The 11,633-nt window shown below is 40.5% G+C and overlaps 2 protein-coding genes across 3 annotated transcripts in view; both read right to left on the reverse strand.

The window, feature by feature from the left end:
• Positions 1-4,410, reverse strand: part of LOC136845705 (uncharacterized) — a 47,831-nt gene extending 43,421 nt beyond the window's left edge. For both annotated transcript variants that reach the window (XM_067115877.1, XM_067115868.1), the window contains exon 1: positions 1,382-4,410. In XM_067115877.1, coding sequence (XP_066971978.1) covers positions 1,382-4,282 — 2,901 coding nt within the window. In that variant the 5' untranslated portion in view covers positions 4,283-4,410. The remainder of the gene's footprint in view (positions 1-1,381) is intronic.
• A 32-nt stretch (positions 4,411-4,442) lies between these two features.
• LOC136845712 (dentin sialophosphoprotein-like) overlaps positions 4,443-11,633 on the reverse strand; it is a 30,584-nt gene continuing 23,393 nt past the window's right edge. Inside the window, exon 2 of the mRNA XM_067115890.1 lies at positions 4,443-7,061. Coding sequence (XP_066971991.1) covers positions 5,417-7,061 — 1,645 coding nt within the window. The 3' untranslated portion in view covers positions 4,443-5,416. The remainder of the gene's footprint in view (positions 7,062-11,633) is intronic.

Genomic DNA, 11,633 nt, shown 5'->3' on the forward strand with positions numbered 1-11,633 from the left:
TATTAAGGTCTGAGTTTAGACAACAAGAAATTACAATTTTATATTAGGTGGTGCACTACAGGGAGATGAATCAAAGGCAAAGGTATGAGTAGAAATGGAAGACGAGGTGATCACTGATAAAGAAAAGGAAGGTGACAGAACAGACCAAGAAATGTCCAGAAAAGTGAGCCGAGGAGAGGTTCCAAAACCGCCAAGCTCCACCAAGGCTGAACAGTCCTATCCCACCCAGCACCTAAAGGCCACCTATGGATCTTTCCGAAGGTCTTAACACCTGTTACCGGTCAAGAGGTCCTACGCGTTTATAAACTGCTTAGACTCGTACGTGTGTAGCTTATAAATTCGAGCTACAACGTCTTAGAGTAACTTGACCCACTGACCCGCCAATATATGATTAACGAGAATAAAGTCAACCTCAGATTACATGAACGATGATTTGCGCACGTAGTGGAAGGTTGCCACCGAGAGTGGGAGAGAGTGGTAGAGCAGCCCACGAGCAAAACAAATCTGTAATGACTCTTCTCTAATAACTATGAAATACGCGTAATTACTATGACCAGTTTTGTAAGGATTTTTGGAGCGACCGGTCTGTGTTAATTAATTAATGCATTAGCTTTCTTATTTTTATTTCACTTGATTGTATGTGTTCTATAGTTAATTTTATATCGTCATTTTCACCTAACCATATCTTTTCTTTGAGTGATTTCGTGCTAAATATTATTATTAGAACACTGCAGTCCTGTTGTTAGTTTTAATCTTTTGTATTTTATGTTTTCAATTCATGTCCAGTGTCTGTAAAAGTATTAATTTTTGTCTTATAATTTTGTGAATATTGATAATTTTCCCTGTGATTAATTCAGTTGCTCGTACAATGCAGAACAAAAGAGTTCTTGGTTTTGTGTTGCTTTTCATAACAAAAGACTACTATAAAAAATTGTTAGCAACGTTATATCTAGGTTTTGTGTTGGTTTACATCAAGAAAGTTTAACACTTGATAAAAAATTAATTGCAAATTTTTCTGAATTTTTTGTTTTCATAAAAATTATTAAGTGATTAATAAAAATTATAGGCAGATGCGTTTCTTTGTTCATGTTCTTTTTCTTAAAAATAATATTTATTTAGAATGAAATTCAAGAAAATTGTTTCTTTTTATGTTGGCATAAAAACATAAATTAGATAGTGAGTGATTAAAAGTGTAGAATAGATTTCTGGAAAGATTTGAAAATCACAGAGATCTCGAGTTTAACCAACATGTAAAGTTTGGTAAAAGTTATGTTCCACTAATGCCTAATAATAGCGAAGGTATACTAAACTCAAATAACACTAGACTAAGTCAGTAAGAGGAATATTATCCCTAAGACTCAAGTTACCAACCGATACTTACTTTATCACTTCGTTTCTTTGGGGCCTGGTACAATCTCGAGAAGACGTCTCCTCCTGCTCCCCCTCCTGCTGCTGCTGCTGCTGCTGCTGTTCCTCCTCCTCCTGCTCCTCCTCCTCCTCCTACCACTCCACCTCCTACCACTCCTCCGGCGGCGTTCTTCTGGTTCTTGCGATTTGCGTCGGAGGCCGAGGTGTTTTTGTTATTGTTGACTGCTGCAACCACCGCGTTCCCTGTCGCCGCAGTTTTAGCAGCAGCCTTCATGGTGGCCTTGGCGTCCAGGGGTTCCTTACCCGTCGTGGCCTTAGGAGGGACATCCACTTTAGTGTTGGTGACAGCCCCGGGTGCATTGCCAGGATTCCGGTCGTTCTTCTTGTTGTTGTGGAGGCGGTCGAAGACGTCCTCCGCCTGTCCGCCCTTGAGCTGGGGTACGGCAAGGGGAGCCGTGATAAGGCCGTTGGCGACAGGGGCGTTGTCGTAATAACGGTCTTGGAATTGTTCTCTCTCCTTTCCGGCATGAGCGGGGTTGAGGTTCGTTGCGTTCATCGTCCCTATTTTGTTGTTTGCGTTGTTGTAGGAGTTGTAGCCGGCCACTCCCGTCTGACCGTATGGCACCGCATTGCTGCCATTGTTGTAGCTGGTGTTGTTGATGTTGTAGTAGTTATTCCCGCCACCACTGTTGTCGAAGGCGTTGTTAAAGGCAACTTTGTTGTTGCCGTTCTTGTTCCCGGTAGTGGATAGTGGGTTAAGTACGGTTCCTTTGTTACCATTATTTGTGTTGTTTCCTGTCTTTGCGTTCACGTTCAGTTTACCGTTGATTGCCGCTTGGTATTCTGACGTCAGATATTCTAAGCTCTCAGGCACTATTCCACTGGCGATGATGATTGGCTCTGACAAGTGCAGTGCCTTGTCCTTGAGTGAGGGTCGAATTTCATCCTTTTTGGATGCCGCATTTCCGTACTTCGCGTCGGTCGTTTTAAGGATGCTGTGTCTTGGCTCTTGGTTCTTAATCCTGACTGTTTGGGCGCCTCTGCTCTCCTTAACTTTGTTGTTCCACTGTGCCATTTCATCGTCCAGCGAACCAACCGGTTTGTTTGGTCCCAACTCAGTTGGAGGCTTGACCTCCAAGGGTCCATGACTCTTCTGCCACAGACTATCAGATGCATCGAAACGATCTAAGTAGGGTCTGCCCCCAGTCAGCTGGTCTCCCAGGCCCACCGTTCGTGTCCCTGCCCCAAGGGCAGTGTTATTAGCCACGGCCATGGACACCGTCGAGATGACATTCTCAGGCCTCTCAACGGATGCCATGGAAGGCCCCCGAGGTTTCAGGTGGAACGGCATCTCGGTTTCGTCGGTTTTCTCCGCGAGAGCTGGGTCAGCGAGGTCACCTGTGTTTGACCTCGCTGATTCCTCCAAGGCCTCAACGATTACATCTCCCCTGCTGTTGGGTGATTTAGCATCGCTTTCCTGGGAAGGAGATTTTTCTTCGCCGTCTTTTTCAGGTGATTCATCTTTCTTGTCAGTATTTTTGTCTTTGTCTTCTGTTTCACTTCCCTCTTTCTTTTCACTGTTTTGATCTTTCTTTTCACTGTTTTGATCTTTCTTTTCTGTTTCCCCTGCTTCCTTGGTCTCCTCTTCCTTTACTTCATCGGAGTCCTCCTGTGCTTCAACTTTATCGGCGCTTTTGTCATCTTTCTCTACTTTTTCAGTGTCTTTTTCACTATCTTTCTCTTTATCATCACTACTTCCTTCGTCGTGAACTTTTTCAGGATCACTTGTTTTCTCACTTGATTTTTCTGCTTCCTCTTCGTTCACATTTTCAGACTTTTCCTCCTTTTCATCGTCATTTTCTTTGTTTTTATCACTTTCGCTCACTTGATCTGGATTTTTCTCACTCTCGGTAACTTTATCAGAGTCACCCTCTTTCCCCTTATCTACATCAGAACTGTCTTCCTTTCCCTCCTTTTCCTCGTCCTTCTCTGTGCCCTCACTCACGGCAGGACCCTCTGCCGATTTCTCACCACTGCCCTCTGTTGAGGCTTTCCCGCCACTATCCTCAGCTCCCGGGCTACCTTTCTCTCCATCCACGGGTATTGATTGGTCTAAGGCAGTCTGCTCTTTCGGGCCTGATTGGTCAGTCTGTTCTTCGCTTTTCTCTCCTGCTTCCCCATTGGTTGCCTCTGAGTCACTCTTTAATTCGTGTTTTTGTGAATGAATTTTCGAATCTGATGAATCACCGTTCGTTTCGCCCTCTTTCGTGGATTTACTATTCAGGCTTAAGGATGAATCTGATCTCGGAGGGGTTTGACCTCGAACGATTAAAAAGTTCTCCTGTGCTGTGACTGCAATGAGAGATCTACTTCTCTGAACGCCCCCTCCTTCCTTTTCTTTTGTGTTTTCATCTCCTTTCTCATTGCTGTCATCATTTCCATCGTCGTCTCCCTCTGAACTGTCAAGCTTTGATATTTCAGACCTTAAAGATTTCAGTTCCTCTATAATTTTTGCATCCTCATTTGATAATTTTGTTGGGGAATCACTGCCCTTTTTTGACTGGGTTTTGGGCCCTGAGCTTTCAAGCGACCCTTTCTCACTGACTGCACCATCTGTAATGGTAGATTTGGAAGGGATGGTAGACATCTTAGCCAGATTCTTATCCTTTAGTGTTTTTTTCGCTTTAGAGACAGCTTTTGAACTGTCAACAGAGGTCAATAGAGATGAGGAAGGTTTTGAGGCGTCAGAGGCAGTTCCTACGTTATCTGCCCCATTAGGTTCACCTTTTCCGTTATTCGAAATGGCTGGAGAAGTGTCACCTCCCTCAGCATTTGCTGAGTCAACTTTCGTTTTCTTATCATTTGAATTACTTGATTCATTATCGTTGGGTGTAGATGGTTCAACATTTTTCATCTTTCTTTTGCCGATTATTCTCTCCGTGATGAATTTAGGGGCAATAATACTTCTCCTGATTATCGTGGGAGGTTTTATGGGCTTTCCGCTGTTTTTCTTTGACTGAGAGGAAAAAATTCCACCGAATTTACTTCCTCTTGTTTTCAACAGGGTTATCTTCTTTTTTTGGTTTCTTATCTGCAGTTTCACCACTTGTGTGAACCGGTGCAACCTCGTCATCTGCTTTAGAAGGTTTGTCCCCTATCATGTGCTCAGGTACTTTAACCTCGATCTTTTCTAGCATTTCCTTCTGGGTGTTAGCATCGTCACTCGGGGTCTCTGTTCCTACTATATTCTGATGAGGGTCGCCTCTTACACCCTGGACGATTGGTTCCCCACTTCCTTTCACCTCTAAATCTCTAGATTCGGGGTTCCCAGAATCTTTTGTTTTACCTCTTATTGAATAGCCATCGCCTTTAGCCTTAGTTTCTATGGTTCTTTTGACTCCAGTAGCATTAGTCTTTGAATATACAGCATTCGCAGTTACTGAATCTGCAGTATCTTTCACTGTTTGACCTCCGATGTCCTTGACATTTGTATTTCCACCATTGATGGTCTTCGAATCATTAGTATCCACAGTTGCTCTGTCTCCAGGCTCTTTGGTATCTGAACCTTCTGTACTGTTGGTCTTTGAGCCTCTTGCACTGGTAGCTCTTGAACCTTCAGTGCTATTAGTCTTAGGATCCTCTGCACTGGTAGTTCTTGAACCATCGATGCTGCTGGTCTTTGAACCTCCTGCTCTGTCAGTCTCTGAACCTTCAGTGGTGTTGGTCTTTGAACCTCCTGCACCGTCAGTCTTTGAACCTCCTGCACCGTCAGTCTTTGAACCTCCTGCACTGTCAGTCTTTGAGCCTCCTGCGCTGTCAGTCTTTAAATCTCCTGCACTGTCAGTCTTTGAACCACTTGCATTGTCAGTCTTTGAGCCTCCTGCACTGTCCGTCTTTGAGCCTCCTGCACTGTCAGCCTTTAAACCTACTGTACTGTCAGCCTTTGAACTTCCTGCACTGTTAGTCTTTGAGCCTCCTACACTGTCAGTCTTTGAATCTTCTCTGCTGTCAGTCTTTGAACCTTGAGTGCTGTTTGTCTTTGAATCTCCTACACTGTCAGTGTTTGAACCTTCAGTGATGTTGATATCTCAGAACCTCCGGCGCTGTTGGTCTTTGAACTTCCGGCGCTGTTGGCCCTTGAGCCTCCGGCTCTGTTGCTCTTTGAACCTCCGGCGCTGTTGGCCCTTGAACCTCCGGCGCTGTTGGTTTTTGAACCTCTGGAACTGTTGGCCCTTGAACCTCCGGCGCTGTTGACCTTTGAACCTTCTGCGCTGTTGACCTTTGAATCTCCGGCGCTGTTGGTCTTTGAACCTCCAGCGCTATTGACTCTTGAACCTCCGGCGCTGTTAGCTCTTAATCCCCCTGCGCTGATGGTTTTTGAATCTGTAACCTCGTTGGTCACTGTATCTACAGTTTCCTTGGTTTGTGAACTTCCAGCACTGGTGTTCTCTAAATGCTCCGCCTCCTTTTTCTCTGGATCTCCACCGTCATCAGGTTTCATTTCTCCATTATCCTCTATCTTTTGATCTCCGGTACTTTCAGTCTCTGCATCACCAGCGTCCTTGCTCGGTTGATCTCCAGCATCCTTAATCTCAGGACCACCTGTATCCTTTGTGTCAGAATTGGTCCCAGCGTCGTTCACTGCAGTTTCTGATGAATCATTTTTGGTCTTACCATTGGGAGGGAATGGTTCTTTTTCCTCTCGAATAGCACTCATGCGGCCATCTGCGGGAGGAGGAACGTTATTCACTTGCATTGACTGGGATCCTTCTGGTAAAGCCTGGCCTCCAATATTCCTTGTCTGTTGTTGAGCTAAAGTACTTATCTCTTGGGCCTGAGTGGACGTCCCTAGAGAATTTCCGTCCCTAGCAACATTAAATTTAACTGCATTGTCAGTAACCTTACTGCTGACCCCATCAGGAACAGTTCTAGGGTAGGTTACAGTATTCCCGCCAGATACAGTATTCATGCTAGGTACAGTATTCGCGCCAGATACAGTATTCATGCCAGATACACTTCTAGGCTTGTCCACGGTAGTCCTTTCATAGGCGTCTCGAGCATTGCTCACTACTTTTCCGTCATAGTAATTTTGAGTCGTGTAAGCGGCATTTCTATCTCTAGAATCTCGGGTGACGTTATAAGCGGTGCTTCTATATGAGGGATCTCGATAGGCGTTCGTAGTGCTCCCATTAACAACATATCCCGTATTGTTTAAAGTACTACCATTACGAGCTTCTCGGGGGTTGCTCATCATCAGCGAATCGAAATTCGTGCCTTCTACAGTGTCATATCTAAGCTGCGTCGTTCTGGTGGGTGGTGGCAGGTCTTTCGCTGTCTTGTTCTTGCCCTTCTTGTCCCTGTTGTCGACAACGAATCCGGCGACGTCTGACACCGAGTAACTCTTCGGCTCTTCGATGTACTTCTCGTAATGAGTGAACTCTGGTTCGGGGGGGTAGTTGTATCCTCCTTTGCCCTTGTAATAGCCAGTTCCGTGGACTTCTGGTGGCTGGTAGCCTTGATCGTAGTAGCCGGTGGAGTGGTAACTTCCCACCGTGTTTCTGGTGACGTACCCGTAGGGGTTGACCTTAGCAATAGTGGGTTGGCCTTGGATCATACGATAAGAATTCGGTGCAGTGTACTGCGGGAGGGTCCTTTCGGGCGACCTGGACCTCTTGAAGTTGGAGAAGAATCCTCTGAAACAGACGAGAGAGGGAGAGAGATTATAGTCTGCATGGAGGCTTTCTACTTCTATGGAATATACATAAATATGCATGAATGGAATCTTTCTACTTCTATGGAATATACATAAATACGCGTAAATGGAAGCTTTATACATGAATGTACAAGTATGGTGCCCGAGAATATTTGTAAGGAAGTTGCATAGAATAAATGTGTATAATAACTGTAACTTGTTCAAATTCGTAAGCTAATAAACCACATGGAACGGTAGAAAATGAGCATTAAGTATTAAAAAAGAGTACGTTAATAATACGTTCTAAACTTCCAGTCTAATAGGAAGACCTGCTGTGTAAAGTCCTTAGAACCCCTAAAACATCGTAGCAGCAGTATACACAAACACAGATGGGTGTCATGCATATTTATGCACCTGGTGGTATTAAATCTGCAGTACGGATGCCAGCGGAAACTTGACTTTTAGAAAGCCGAGAATCATATATTTCTTTATTTCCAAGATAACAAAGCAATAAATGATAATATGACCTTAGACTATCGTTTCAGCTATGTTTCCATAATTACATATATTAATTAAATGCCAGAAATATAACGCACCATATTAAAAACTCAAGAAATGAAGCAATAAAAATTCTGTGTTGAAAAATAGTATCATGACAAATGACTGCTGATATATTATATTATATATATATAGCATATATATATATATATATATTAGTATATATATATATATATATATATATATATATATATATATATATATATATATATATATATATATATATATATATATATATATATATATATAAATTATATTATATATATATATATATTATATATTTATATATATATATATATATATATATATATATATATATCCAGTTCACAGATATTACCTCAGGAATATCCAGTTCACTGCCTTGCAGGGGGAATTATAGAGATAAGGGATTCGAACCGTGCCTGATCAGAAACAACTAAAATTCAGTGACTATGACCACTGAGTCAATCATGTGAGGTATAAGTTTATATCGACTTCGGCTACGCCTATACCAGTCGAATTCAGGTTTTTACTAAGAAACAAATCAACCCACTTCCACCATGAAGCTGATATATATATATATATATATATATATATATATATATATATATATATATATATATATATATATATATATATATACTGTATATATTTGTGTATATATTATATATATGTAATATATATGTATGTGTTTATATATATATATATATATATATATATATATATATATATATATATATGTATATATAATATGTGTGTGTGTGTGTGTGTGTACAGTATATATACGGAGAGAGGAAGGAGTGGGTAGTAAATTATTTTGATTTACTAACAAATATTTTTTTACTTCTGCGTAAGGTGTCATTGCCAGTACTGTATTGCTAGCTGGTTTTATGTTATAGAGAGAGAGAGAGAGAGAGGTTTTGTAACAGTAGTTAAGTATCAGGACTTTTAGAGAGATAGAAAAGGAAAAAATTGCCTTTTGAGTATCAACATTTATATGGAGGAGTTGAAAGGAAAATTGGGTAAGAAATTAATAAGAAAAATAGAGCATTCAATTCACTGAGTGTAAAAGAGAGAACCATTATAGAAAGAGGGGTAGGGGGATGGGGAAGGGTATAATGAAGGCGGGGAAAGAAAGAGTGGCATTTTATTTCTCTGGAATAAATATTGCTACTTGAAAGTATAAATTGGTCCGAGACAGTGGAATCGTAGCTTCACTTTAATTAAACGCCGCTAATTGGGAGGAAAAAAACGATAAAGCTACTCTGTAATTATGAATCAAAATTTTAATCAGAGAGAAGGAGGAGTGGGAGAAAGATTCTGCATGTTGATATCTAAATTAAAATATGTCGCTCAAAAAACCAGCGGTTATATATGCCAGCCTTTCCTCACTACAGAGATCCTCGGCAGCTGATGGTGATTGCGGACTGTTATCTGATAAATTCGTTGTGCCATATTGAATTATGTACCTGGTAGTTAATTGACTTCTGGATCACAGCCAGGGTGGGGTAGGGTATGGAGTTTACAATCTCAGTCTAAAAGACTTGCCTAGAATACAAATTTTACATTATATATTATATATATACCTGTGTGTGTATATATATATATATAATATATATATCCCATTAACAGAAAATAGCTCAATATGGTCTTAGCTCATATGTAGCTAAGCACATCTGCTCTGATACATACACACACACACGTGTGTGTGTGTGTAGATGCTTAGCTACATATAAAGCTAATACCATATTGAGCTATTTTCTGTTAATATATAATATATATATATATATATATATATATATATGCTGTGTGTGTGTGTGTGTGTGTGTGTGTTGTGTAGTGTGTGTGTGTGTGTAGTGTGTGTGCAGTGTGTGTGTGCGTGTGTAGTTTTAATAAGAATTTAGTAAGAAAGCTAACAAAATCTTAGTAACCACGAAAACAAAAGCCCAACATTTCTTCCTTTGCATTCGGTTACGGACACGAATTTTAAAAAAAACGTAATTATTCTTTTCCGCATCGCTTTGGTCCGGGATTATTACCGGTTCCGCGTTTACTGTGAAGGTTTACATGACATACGTGACTGGACCAACTTAATGCAAGGGTCAATTGCGTGACCACTGAGCGTCTCGGGATTCGTCTTAGTGACTCTTGTAGTGCTTGATTTTTTTTTTTTTTTTTTTTTGAGGACGTGATGGAACGCACAACATCTGATTGTGGGACGGTCCAAAGGAGATAGATATGAAAATCGAGGCACTGGTGTCCTTGAGAAGATCCTTCGGTTAGGTTAAGGCGAATAACAAAACAGCAATAAGAAAACAATAATAATAGTGATAATAAACATAACAATAATCAGGCTATTTCACCTCGAGTAAACATTTCTGAATTCGACCTTTATAATATATAGCTACGTATGAACTAAAATACATCATCATCCTTCGTGGTATAGTGACCGACATAATGCTGAACCAGTCATTCCCCCCAACACAGAATCGAATTTGTTATTGAGAGAGAGAGAGAGAGAGAGAGAGAGAGAGAGAGAGAGAGAGAAACATTCCTCATTTCCGTCCCTAATTTGGATTCAAGGTTTTAAATCGAGCCTATCCGAAAATATTTTAAAAATAGACCCATATGTTTCGCATGACACAAAAGATTTTTTTTATTCCAATGTAAATAGAATATATGTACATAGTTAATAAAATAGGACAATTGCTCCCCTGCAGAGACCGTTTTGTTTAGGAGTAAAGTGGTTTCAGAGGAACTGCAAGATAGCAGTGACTGCTACGTACAGTTCCTCTTGCTGAATTGTATTTAGACCCTCTGTACGTAAAATATTCGTGGCCTCTCCGGTAGCCACTTCACACATTTACACAGAATCCTCTTCAGGAACACGTCTATTTTCCCTTACAAAAAATAATTTACTGTCATGTTTGCATTCCTATGCTTTCTGGATATTAGGGTAGTTTGTTATTATACTCTCCCTTGCGCCTTTAGCCCAACACTTTCTAGCCTACGTAAATTCTTCCTTCCTAGCACTCTCCAATTATATATCTTGTTAACCAGCCTTTTCCTCTTGAATAAAATGTTATCATTTTTCTTAAGTCTCTGCAGGATCTTTTCATTGTTCCTAAGAAGACCATCATAAGCGTCAGCCATTGCACCCCCTATATACACCCTCATCTGTATCCTCCACGCTTACACCTGTCTTATGCTAATGCTTTGTCCCTATTTTCTTTAATGCTTTGTACCTATTTTCTTTCATCACTGTTCGGATAATTATTAGATGACCATAGATTAAATGTCCTTTCCTGATTTACAGTTTTACATAGAGCAAGTCGCTCCACTGTTCTACATGTTTTGAAACGTCTTATCATAAAACTTCTGACGTTTATTAACTGCTATCTGCACCTCCATATTCAAGCCCACTTGTGACATGTATAGACATATCCGTTTACTTTCTAATTTTTCACTTAAATAATCTTAGTCTTCACGGAAACCTCTTCGTCAAATTCCCCAAGGTTCTTCCCCTATCAAGAGACTATAGCTAACATTCAGAGCACACACACACATATACATGTATTATAATTTGAATTCCGCTTTCAAGTCTTTCTGTTAACCATTTCACCTTCTCAAACAAACCCCTTCCGCATACCTTTTGGACATACAAGCTAACGTTATGCTGCATATTTTGTCTATCATTTTGTCCATTTATAAAGAAAGGCACTTATTCCTAATCTGCATTCCTGAAGAACCTTGCATCATTGAGACACATTAAACCCCATAGTCAGTAACTGAATTACTCCGATAACCTTAAAGCTGCCTCTCACAATCGTATAATTCCATGTCATTCCCATTCATCACTCTTTTTAACTGGTTTATTTTATTTTAACCCTCTAAAACTCATCCATGTAAATCTCCGTATTAGGATGTAATAAATGTTCATAAATGAAATGAGTGTTAATTGTGCAGTAGCCTATGGTTTGACGATTACTGCTTTAATTCTGCACATATTCAAACGACACAATTTTCGTATCTAGAA

This window comes from Macrobrachium rosenbergii, chromosome 2, assembly GCF_040412425.1.
Source record: "Macrobrachium rosenbergii isolate ZJJX-2024 chromosome 2, ASM4041242v1, whole genome shotgun sequence".
NCBI classification, from domain to species: domain Eukaryota; kingdom Metazoa; phylum Arthropoda; class Malacostraca; order Decapoda; family Palaemonidae; genus Macrobrachium; species Macrobrachium rosenbergii.